Here is a 12,398-nt window from a genome sequence, read left to right on the forward strand (position 1 = left end):
TGCTAAGTGAATTCATCTTACAATTTCATAGATGAATTTAGAATATTACACCTTGATTTTCATTAATACAATTAATTTTTTTTTATAATTTTTTTTTATTTTCCCACTGTACAGCAAGGGGGTCAGGTTATCCTTACATGTATACATTACAGTTACATTTTTCCCCCCACCCTTTCTTCTGTTGCAACATGAGTACCTAGACAAAGTTCTCAATGCAATTAATTTTTTAATCAAGCGGTCATAATAATGAAACCAGAAGAACAAAGCATGATTTTTAGCACTGTTAGTGAATAAAAAAGGTCTTTAAATTTTGAAACATCCCTGAGTTTAAAAGAAAAAAAAAGGAAAACCTCAGTATAATTTGATAATTAAATAGTAAGAGTTTACCCATAACCATAAAAAGGGGTATATCCCATCTACAAGATGCTATCTTTATAAAAGATTGTCTTATGCATCTGCTCAGCTGATGTTAGTTTTTTCTAATTTGCCTAGTTTCACTAGACATTTTGGCCCATATACCAGTGAAAAATGTATTGAAAGGTAACTACAGTTCATCTTTGAACAACAAGGGGTCAGGGGTACCAGCAGTCAAAAATCTGAGTGTAATTCTATAGCCTGCCCCCCTGTGATCCCTCATCTTCAGATCCAACCAACAGCAGATCATGTGGTTTGTATTATGTATTTATTGAAAAAAAATCCTCATGTAAGTGGACCCATACAGATTAAACCCATATTGTTCAAGGGTTAACTGTATATGTAAAACACTTTGTTAAACTGCTATGGAGGAATATAAGTAGTAACATAATCAGTGCTCTGAAGAAACTTACAGTATACTTGAAAAGGTAAGAATATAATATTTGGATTATAATTAAAAACATGTCCAAAAGATAATATGCAATTTATCATTATCAGTAAACATAAGTGCTTTAAGATTGCCCCTGAGTTAGGTCAAAATTGAATAAAGTTATGAAGTTTATTCTGGAAAAGAAACTGATCAGCTTTGTTCCATTTTATTTTATTTTTTGTTGTTGTTGTTGTTGTTGTTGTTGTTTTTGTTGCTATTTCTTGGGCCGCTCCCGCGGCATATGGAGGTTCCCAGGCTAGGGGTCGATTCGGAGCTGTAGCCACCCGGCCTACGCCAGAGCCACAGCAACGCGGGATCCAAGCCGCGTCTGCAACCTACACCACAGCTCACGGCAACGTGGGATCGTTAACCCACTGAGCAAGGGCAGGGACCGAACCTGCAACCTCATGGTTCCTAGTCGGATTCGTTAACCACTGCGCCACGACGGGAACTCCAGCTTTGTTCATTTTAAATCTTTTAAACTGTTACTGGAAATTTTATGTTGTGTGGTCACTTTTCTTACCTATTATATATGAAGACAGTTTCTAAGGAGAACACATTTCATAATTGCACAGTAATAGGACATTTTCTAGAATAACAAACCTAACCTGATGGTACTCATTTCCATCCTTGCTGTACAAAGTCATGTTTATTCAGTTTGAGTCCCCTTAAGTCTTCTGCTTTTCTTAGTCAGAATACTGCCTGGTTAAATAGTGTTCTTACCCCACTTGATTTACTTATTAAGAAATAAAACAATCATTTTTGAGGCGTTCCTGTTGTGGTGAACAGGTTATGAACCTGACTAGTTACCATGAGAATGCAGGTTCGATTCCTGGCCTCGCTCAGTTGGTTAATGATCTGGTGTTGCCACGAGCTGTGGTGTAGGTCACAGATGTAACTCAGATCCCAGGTTGTTATTGCTGTGGCTGTGCATAGGCCGACAGCTGCAGCTCTGATTCAGCCCCTAGCCTGGGAACTTCCATATGCCACAGGTATCTATGATTCAGTTCTTTTTACTTCTGTAAATTATCTGCCACATTAAAAGGTATCTCCTGACACCTTACTTATACCATATTTTCTCATTTTTTGATGAGGTAAAAATTCTGCGATTTTCAGAGTTCCCTTGTGGTACAAGTTAGTTAAGGATCCAGTGTTGACACTGCTGTGACTCGGCTCACTTCTATGGCATGGGTTCAGTTCCTGGCCCAGGAACTTATGCATGCCGAAGGTGCAGCCAAAAAAAAAAAAAAAAAATTCCGCTACTCTTTTTTTCTTAGTTGAAATATATTGCTAAAGAATTTGTGTGTGTGTTTCTGAAGCCAGCTGTAGCAATTCTTTTGACTTCCTGCTGTTCTTTTATCAGGTATAGATTTTGCAGTCTCCAAAAGGGTTTTAAAAAGCAGTAATAAAATGTTCTTGGTCATATATTTTATTTTTCCAGGATGTGTCCGTATCACATCCACTGTTGGCTTTCTGTTCTTGCTGGCACCATGTTTTCTTAGATGCTCTATCCTAGATTTAGAAGTACTCCCTCTTTCATTAAAACAAACCGCTCAAGTTAAGGCTTTCTGACCCCAAAAGGAATTTTAATTGGGCTTAGGGTGACGATCTTAAATTTCTTACTGAGTGTTCAGTTTGAATTCATACTAGGCCATTGCATGTTTTCAGTGTTGTTGCTTAAGTCAAATACTGTGTATTGTCCTTCATTAATAAGCTAATGCCTGGTTTATACTGCTAATTTTTTATGTCTATCCTGGCTTGTTCACATGTATTCTTACTTAGCTAATAAAGAATAGCTAAGTTTTACCATCATTTTATAGGGTTATTTTGAGTGATTTTCCAAGTATAATTTTGATAGCATTTTTCTATTACAGAATAGTTTCCAAGTCCTTTTGGAAGGCATTTTAGATCACTCTTTCTTAGATTGCCCTAAAGATACATGAATGACTACTGACTTTGCCCAGGTTTCACTTTTCTTCTTTTTTATTTCTTCTCATTTTTCTTATGTGATTTGCTCTCTGAATTCCTGCCATATAATAAGTTCTTGGTTAAAAAAAATAGTTGAATTAAATAAGATTAACTACTTATTTAGAAGGATTTAGTGTAATCCTTTTACTCGATGACATGCCTAGCATATTGGTTTTTTTTTTTTTTCTATGAATGGAGAACATAACTTGATTAATGGAGAAGGAATTAATAAAGAATGAGACCCTTTCAGTTTTAGCTTTCCTGGTAGGGCTTAACACATGGCACATTTAATCATCAGCCTTGGATCTGTCGACAGCTTCTTCCCAGCCTTAATGTTGTTCTGTATTCAGACATATGCTTGATTTTCTATTAAAATATTACATTAGTTATTTTAGATTTTTCTCTTACCTTTCTAAATACACTACTGATCTCAGTTGATTTTTTTTTAATTATTATCATCAGTCTGGTAATTGTCATGTATCAGATGAGCTAGCTATTCTTAGGACACATCTGTATTTATGTAACTGAAACTGTGACCACTCTGCACAAATATATGCTTTTGAAAGCAGTCATTTGATTAAAGGCTTAAGAGATTATACTAACTAAGAGGTTGCTGGTCTGGTAGGAGGGCCCAGTTATGTGTAGCTGAAGAAAATAAACTTGAATTCAGAAGGATATTCATTGAGATTAGTTCTTCTCTTTACTAAATACCAAAGCTTAAAGGTTCCTGTATAAAGTCATGACCACATAAATAGTGCAGCATAATAATTGTGTGACAATCTTACGATAATAGCGATTTCATCCTATTAAGATATATCATTATAAATTAAAGAGAATAGGTATCCTTTTTCATTAGAATTTTATGTGATATCAGTCTGAGAGTTCACTAATCTTTTTTGTTTGTGATGTATTATCTTTTCTATCAATAATAAGAGTAATTATTATTATTATGCATGGAAGAACCCTATTACTGAAGAAGACAAAATTTGAGCCTTGTCTAAATCAGACTTTTTTGTCAGATTTTTTTTTTTTTTTGACAGGTCTTGGAGTATTTAAATGTTAAAGTGCTCTTCATTTAAATAAGATATATTGTTTAGAAGTCTCATATTCCTGGGCCTAAGTTTTTTGTGATCTAGACTTAACTGTGTGTCTTAACAAGGCTGAAGTTATCTATTTATAGGAAAATAAACAAATGGCATTTGAACAAGCATTTATTTAGGGCTTAATTAGTGTCTGCCAGGTACATGCTAGACCCCAGGCTGTAGTGAAAAAAGATGGATTTAACAATTCTCCTTTGTTTGAGAAGCTCATGGCCTGGCTACTATTTTTATAGACTTGTAAATAATTAAAAAGCAGTGTAAATGCTGGAGGAGAACTATGTGTTAAATGCTGTGGAGTCATGGAGAAGGTTGCACCTATCTTCCTGGACAGTCTTGGGAGGCTGCTCCAAAGGGATAACTTTTATATTAAGTCTTGTGCATCAGACAGACCTTAGAAAGCACTTAAACTATACCATATTCTAATGAAAATAAAATTCATTTAAAGTGTTAAATATTCCCCCTTTATTGCTAAAACAGTGCTTGAAATACGGTGATTTTCCATGGTTGTTGGAAAGCTTTTTTTTCCCCTCAAGAAGGCATTTGAGTCAAGCATATATAGTGTTAGTTCCTTAAAATTTCATTCCTTAACCTGTAACCTGCAACATTCAGTGGAAATGTTTAAATAGTTGAAGAACTGCCTTAAAAATATTCATGTGAAGTTTTTGCTATTTAACTCTTTAAAACATTACTCCAGGTCCTTAAATGCTGTTTACAGTCCTTTGCAAGTTCACATGTATAATTTACTTTAAAAGAGCAGTCTATGTTTTTATCTTTAAAAAATTATTACCTGCATGAAGCAGTAGTAGAAATGTGTGCATGTGTGTATATACTTAAAAATTGCAGATTTTATATAGAGAGACAAACTTAAGATTTTTGTTGCTTGTTCTCTTCTTTTTGTTGCTTCATTATAGCTTGAGAATACCTTATTTGAGCTTTTTCTCTTTCTAAAAACTGAAGAGGAGGAGAACTATGTGTTAAATGCTGTGGAGTCATGGAGAAATAGCCATAAATTAAACTTGCTTATGTTGTTCAAACAAGTTTCTAGAACAATATTGGACCTAAATAATAATATATAAAAATTAGGACTACAAACTTCTGAAATCTTTTATTGTTGGAAGTCCTACTATGCCTTCTTTTTAAGAACATATAGCAATACAGATTTATTTTTAAGTCTGGGGTTTCTCTTTTAAAAACAATAAAACAGTATATATTAATGTATCATGATTTGTGATATAGTACTATTTTACTAATTATTTTACTTTGTACTGTTAGGATCTACAACTAGACTATGGACAAGGACACCAAAGTAGTTACTTTCTAGGTGCAAACAAGTAAGTAGAATTCTTTTAAAATTAAATTTAAATTTGAGAATAATTAAATTGCCATAAAATATATATTATAGCTTAAATATTTATGGTAGTAAATTGTATTAGTCTGGCAGATACATTTTATAATATGTTTTAACTTTTTTAATTATGACTTTGCTAGTAATCTGGCGAGTAATTGTCATAATGGAGACAATCACATTACATTTTTTGTATCAAGCTACTTTTCAACCTTACTTGTTAAAGAAAACTAGGTACATTCCAACTGAAGATGAATATGTTTTGGCAGTTTATTACTTCTATTTGCAAAATTGATCTGTTTATTCCTTAATAACTTGCTTGCTTTGGTGCAGCTCCCAAATGTGCTGGTTTCTAAAAACAGCTGGAAATATTCACCCAGATTGTCTTAACTTTTTAGCTGTTAATAGTCTTTATAAAAGTAGATAATAATTAAAATGTGTCCGAAGTTTTTAGTTATCATTTATTTTATGCAAGAAATGAATCCAACGGTTATCCAAGGTCTACTCTACACCAGGCAGAGTCTAGATAGTGAGAAAGTACCACATGTCTAGGTAGCACAGTAGTGAAAAGGCAGCTTTCAAGGTGTAACAGTTAAAGTTGTTCATAGGCCTAAGTCAATAAGATATGGAGATGGGACTCTGCTTTTTACCATAGAAGCTCATTTCCTGAGTTCATGGTTAACTTACCATTATAAAAGCTAATTTATAAGGAAATACTTAAATTGCCAAAATCTCCCAGCTATGTAGGTATTATTTCAATAATCAGAACTACTTAAAATTTCAAAATGTAGTTTCAGTGACACTGGAGGATTAAGGCATATATATATACCCATATTTTAAGTTAAGCAGTTGAGAAATGATGACTAAAAGACAAGCTCACATTTAGAGATAAAATTGCAAAATCATGTCTTTCTCCCTTATTGTAACTAAATGTTTAAATTTAAATACTCTTTTCTTGACCTAGAAAAGGCTTTGCATGACAGACTAGAATAATGCGTTAGTTTTGATTTAGCTGAACTTAAGTTAAATACTATGATTTTTTTATTTCGTTTTGTTTTTAACCTTATGTTTCCTAAAATGGAAAATAGGTCCAAAATTGCCCTGATTGGAAAATGAAGTTTTATCTAAAGAGTAATTATTGGCTGTTTATAGCTTATCCCAAGTTATCAATGGACAACAAAGGAAAGTTTGTCTCAAAATAGGTTAGCAGTAAAAAATTTTGAAATGTTTTTTATGTTATTTTGTCTAAATTTGAAGTCACTAGTTTTAAGGATCTTATTAGCAAATTTTGATGTATTTTATGAAACTGAATAATTTGGGAAAATATTTTATTTTTCCTTTTTTTATTTTAAATATATTTTTTATTATGAACTTGTAAAAGTACCCCCAAAAATGGCCCATCACTAAATGCTTTTCCAGATTCCTTAGTTCCCATTGTCTGATTTTTGATTATTAGATGTTTTCATAATATATAGTTACTTTGGCTAGGTAAAATGTTAATAATTTGCCCAACCTTCATTTTTTGATTAATTGGATCCCTGCTTAAGGAACTGTATTCTATATAACGAATCACTGGCAAGGTAGGTTGGCCAAAAGTTTGACCTCTGGCTGTGTTTCGTGTACAGGTATATACATACATGTGACATGAGCATGGATGTAGCACTCTTATTGTGCCGATCTGTCTGCTTTATTCTTGTGACTAGGCAGTGTTTTAAAACTCACAGGATTTCCTGCTTTCTCCATAGGTGATCAGGCAGACAGATTTCCATTTATGGGTTTCCACCTATTCGAGACCATGCAGGAACTATCTACAATAGTTTTTTTTTTTTTTTTTTTAATAGAATGCCTATGTATTTTGACTTACTGGCCTGTTTTCTTTTCTTTTGAATTCTGTAATTATCGAGGTCAGCTTTCCTATTTAAAACCAGCAAAGTATTATTTTTAAAACACAACTCTCAATTATTTCTGATTTTGTTTTTAATGTAAAGCAAAAGTTCTGAAAATAAATTCTCTTCGAAAGACTTAAATAATAGTGAGAAGAAATTCCTGACATAATTAAATATAGTAGTAGCAAATGCCAGATCCAGAGTCAGGACTTCTTATAAACTATGTAACTTTGAGAAAGTCACCTCAATTTTCTCTAGTAAATGAGGATTATAATAGTACCTCTCTTAGAGGATACTAAGGGTGAAATGAAGTAATCATTGTAAAGCATTTAGCACATTTAGAGTTTAGTAAATATGTGTTGATTGTCCTTGTTTGTAGTATTTACTCAGTAAACAATTGATGGTAAGAGAAAAGTGAATATGAGGAATAAAATTGCTTTTTCGTTTTGAAGAAACAGGGAGATTTTTTGGTTTGTTTTCACATATAATCAGGGCAGTACTTACAGATTGTTTTGAGCCAGTAAGGCAGTTTTGAAAGATTCTAGTAACTAGCAGCTAACTCAAATATGCTAAATATTTTGGTAGCTATTTTTGATATTTCTCCCTATGAATTTCTTCATCAGTTTAATCTGTGTTTGTGTATTATTCCATTTTTAACCTTTTTGTCCAAATTTTAGATTGATTTAGTAATTCAGTATGTGAGGGCATCTTTTTTGTTTTGTTTTATTCATTACTTGCTCAAAATTCCGTATAGAAGGAATCCAAGTAGACTAATTGATAATGACATTATTTATTATATAGCATCCAGTCTTGGTGATTACATCAGTATCATTTTTCTCCAGTGCTCTCAAGATACAATATTTAGTACTAAATGAACTTTTCAGGAGTTCCCGTCATGGCTCAGCGGAAACGAATCTGACTAGTATCCATGAGGACTTGAATTTGATCCCTGGCCTTGCTCAGTGGATTAAGGATCTAGCGTTGCCGTGAGCTGTGGTGTAGGTGGTCACAGACATTGCTCAGATCTGGTGTTGCTGTGGCTGTGGCGTAGGCCAGCGGCTGCAGCTCCAATTTGACCCCTAGCCTGGGAACCTCCATATGCCACAGGTGTGGCCCTAAGGGGACTAAATAAATAAATAAAAATGGACTTTTCAGCAAATTTAGCCATATTTTATTTTCTCTTTTATAACGCTGAAAACCAAATCATATTTTCTCCTTTTCATAAAGACTTCATGAGTTCTATAACTTTAGTAACAAAATATCTTAACAGAAAGTAGGAAATTTACAAATAAATGAATGGAAAATATATATGGGTCCCTAGCCAATAGGGGAGCTGCTTTTTCATGTTCTCTTATTCTTATAGAACCTATACTCCAAGTTTTAAAAAGTAGAATGCCATATAACTCCAATTACATACAGTTAACTGAAAATAAACTACATTTTAAATTTTCCTCTTAATTATTTTCAAATGCTAATATTCTCTACTAGAAAAAGAGATGGACTTTTTCACATCTTCTGAGATGGTGTGAAAGCCAGCTGTATAGTTCAGAGATACAGTTATGTTTAATTTGGAAAAATAGTTTAAAGCAGTGCTTCTGAATTTTTTTTTTTTAGGGCCGCACCTGCGGCATATGGAGGTTCCCTGGCTAGGGGTCAAATTGGAACTACAGTTGCCAGCCTATACCACAGCCATGGCAATGCAGGATCCAAGCTATGTCTGTGACCCACACCACAGCTCACAGCAATGCCAGATCCTTAACCCACTGAGCAAGGCCAGGGATCAAACCCACATCCTCATGAATACTGGTCAGATTCGTTTCCGCTGTGCCACAATGGGAACTCCTGAAATTTTTAATCTCAGGATCCCTTTACAGTCTTAAAAATGATGGAGGGCACCAATGAGCTTTTATTATATGGGTTATAAATATCAATATTTATAGTACTAGAAATTTAAAAATACTTGTTTCAAACAGTAATGCATTCATCACGTTATAAAGTCTTATGTGTATATTAAAAAATTCCTCATTGTTAAGGATTAAATCAAATACCACCTCTTTTTGTTTATTTGTTTCATGTTTTTTAAATTCATTTTATTTGAATGCCACCTCTTAATGGTCCCCTCTTTGTAACACCATTTGGTTCCTCTCATGAGACTTAGAACTTTGAAGCGCCCCTGTATGTGTCAGTGTAATACAACGAACTTTCTGTTGAGGCTCACAAATAACGTTTTTTATGAAGAACAGCTATTTTTTCTGAAACAAAATAATATTAATAAAAAGTGGCTTTTTTTTTTTTTTAAATCTCCTTTATGTCTGGCTTAATAGAAGAGACCAGGATTCACATGTCTGTTAACTACTCTCTTATGATATCATATATCTCATAATCTCCAAAAACCTCCGGAGTTTCATTCTCAATGAAAGAGTGAATAAGAGTAAAAAAGTACTTTAGTATTATGAAAATAGTTTTGAACTTACCGACCCCATAAAGGTGCCTAAAAGACCTCCAGGATCCCCAGTCTACACTTTGAGAATTGCTAGTTTAAAGAAATGTTGCTTAAGAGTTCCGTCTGTGGCACAGCAGGTTAAAGATCTGGCATTATCTCTGAGTGGTGCAGATTTGATCCCCGGCCCAGTGCAGAGGGCTAAGGATCCAGTGTTGCTGCAGCTGTGGCTGTAGGTCGTAGCTGTGACTCAGATTCAGTCCCTGGCCCCGAACTTCCATATGCTATGAGTGTGGACAAAAAAGGGGAAAAAAAAAAAAAAGGAAAAGAAAAGTTGCTTAGCTGATAATAACAAAGAGAACAGTAAGTTCTTACTGTGTTCCGAATTACTATTCAAAGCATTTTACCTATATTAATTCACTGTATCTTCAGATAAACACTTTGACCTAGGTGCTGTTGTAATTCCCATTTACGGATATGGAAACTGAAGCTTAGGAAAATCAAAGTAACTTATAAGAAGCCACATAACTTAGAGTGTCAGAGGCTGTCTTTGCTTCTAACCTGTCATCATTATGCTATACTGCCTCTAGACAGAAGTCCTGCCTTCCTAGAGCTAGCCCTTGAGGAGCTTTGTGAATAGGTAATATATTGGACTGAAATACCTGACTTTTTATCTGCAAAATAAGGTTTGCAGTTAGTTTATGGTGTTCTTATGTCATTTACCACTCCAGATTTAAAACCTTGTCATTTTTTAATACTTAAATTGTTATTAAGCTAGCCTGATTAAAATATTTGAAGGCTAAAATCTATTGTATTAATTGTTCATACCAGCGAGCCATACCTTTCAGTTTCTCTGGTTTTATATTTTAGTAATTCTAAGGATAGTTTTTTCCACTATATGTTAGAAGGCGAAAATGATTGGACAGTACTATACCTTACAACTTTTGAGGAGAGTAAATCTGCTGAATCACTTTTACCAAAGTTATCTATCAGTAACCATATTTCTGTCTGTCTCATTAGCTTTAAGAAGGCTATTGAGTTGTTATGTTTGAAGAGTAAAATATATACTGCATGAACTTGCAGTGAAAATAAGGAAATTTCAGGAATGCCATTAGTTCTCTCTTACATTCCTGAATATCAAAGTTTTATAAATCGTTCCTAATGATAAAATCCTCGCACCTGGTCTGATACAGGCTTAGTCTCCCAAAAGTGTAAATGTGTTTGCCAGTACACCACTGGAGAACAGATACTTCAGGTAAGTGAGTGTCTTCTGTGAAAGCAAAGTGCTCCTACATTCATGTATTCACATCACATGCATGCATGCTTTTGCAGAGATCCAACATGCTGAGTTTCATTTTGTAGGATTGCCTGAGAGCATGATTTTTTTAAAGTGTGTCACCTTTCTTAAGAAAAAGAAAATATAATTTCAGTTGTCAGGTAAAATATTCCAGATAAAATGTGAATCCTGGAAACCCCTGACAGTGACGCTGCAGTTATTGTTTTGTCAGTCCTATTGTGACATTTCATGGTGGGTTGTCTTTTGCTTGAATTGGTATTTTTCAGTAAACATGAGGATTTATTTTGTTCATTTAAAATACATGTATGAGGAATACATTAATAACAGAGTAGAGATATCTCATTAAATAAATATAACTATAGTTTTATGGTATAGAGATGATCATTGTAGTAAGTTTTTGGTGAGTAGTAAAAAAGTAATTTAAAAATTTGTGGGTAAAGTTAAAATGATGGAAAATTTTACGTGGTATTTCTTTGCTTTATTAACATTTTTAATTTCTACTTTTCTCTTAAGGAGTCTTCTGAAATCTGTTGAAGAAGAATTACATCAGCGGTAATTTTAATTTTTAATTAAGCTTAAAATACTGTATGTCACAGAGTAGTAAAGCCCGTTTGCCCCCTTCTCTCTCATGTTAAGATTGCTTTGTTGTTTTGGTGTTGTTTTAATATTCTGAATTCTATAAACATGTAGAAGTAAGATTCTGTCCTGCGCTAGCCCTTCCTGCATTTTCTAAAATTTCTTCTTAAGCTGTCTCGGTAAAGTCCATTTAGTAACCTTGAAATTATTCTTCTTTGTTCTTAGAGGGCACGTAGCACATTTAGAAGATGATGAAGGGGATGATGATGAATCTAAACAGTAAGTTCTTTTTCCACTTTTGGTAAAAGGAAGGTCATTTAACCTGATTCAGTAAATCTGACAACTTATATTAAAATAATTTTAATATTTCAGTAATACAGTATCATGGGTTGTACCACAGTTTCTTTCCTTTTCTCTATTCTAATTGTATTAGTCGATTCGGGCATCTTTAACAAAATACCATAGATGGGTGGTTTAAACACCAGTTTATTTCTCACAGTTCTGGAGGCTGGGCTGCTGGCAATTCAGTCCCTTTGAAGAGCTCACTTGCAGGCGGCTGCCTTCTCTCCATGTCCTCCCCTGGACCTTCCGCAGTGGGTGCATGCAGAGAGAAATCTCTCTCCCTCTTATTTTTTTTTTTAAGCCACCAGTCCTGCCTGATTAGGACCTCACTCTTACGAGCTCAGTTAACCCTAATTACCTCTACAAAGCACTGTTTCCAGATACAGTCACATTGGAGTTAGGACTGTAACCTTTTTTTTTTCTTTTTTAGGGCCGCACTTGTGGCATATGGAAGTTCCCAGGCCAGAGGTCAAATTGAAGCTGCGGCTGAGGCCGCAACCACAGACAGCAGCACTGGATCTGAGCTGCATCTGCAACCCATGCTATGGCTTATGAAAAAGCTGGATCCTTAAGCCACTGAGTGAGGCCAGGGGTCGAACC

The 12,398-nt window shown here is 34.3% G+C and overlaps 1 protein-coding gene across 7 annotated transcripts in view; it reads left to right on the forward strand.

Moving 5' to 3' along the window:
- The window catches only part of MAP4K3 (mitogen-activated protein kinase kinase kinase kinase 3), a 197,520-nt gene that overhangs the window by 145,730 nt on the left and 39,392 nt on the right, over window positions 1-12,398 (forward strand). For 5 of the 7 annotated variants that reach the window (XR_002342963.1, XM_021088335.1, XM_021088337.1 and 2 more), the window contains 4 exons: window positions 5,185-5,243; window positions 6,805-6,837; window positions 11,394-11,432; window positions 11,682-11,735. Coding sequence is in view for 6 of the 7 variants with exons in the window: in XM_021088335.1 (XP_020943994.1) it covers window positions 5,185-5,243; window positions 6,805-6,837; window positions 11,394-11,432; window positions 11,682-11,735 (185 nt within the window). In the remaining variant the exon portion in view is untranslated. The remainder of the gene's footprint in view (window positions 1-5,184; window positions 5,244-6,804; window positions 6,838-11,393; window positions 11,433-11,681; window positions 11,736-12,398) is intronic. The other 2 variants (XM_021088336.1, XM_021088339.1) reach the window with 1 other exon arrangement.

This window comes from Sus scrofa, chromosome 3 (genome assembly GCF_000003025.6).
Source record: "Sus scrofa isolate TJ Tabasco breed Duroc chromosome 3, Sscrofa11.1, whole genome shotgun sequence".
Classification (NCBI taxonomy): domain Eukaryota; kingdom Metazoa; phylum Chordata; class Mammalia; order Artiodactyla; family Suidae; genus Sus; species Sus scrofa.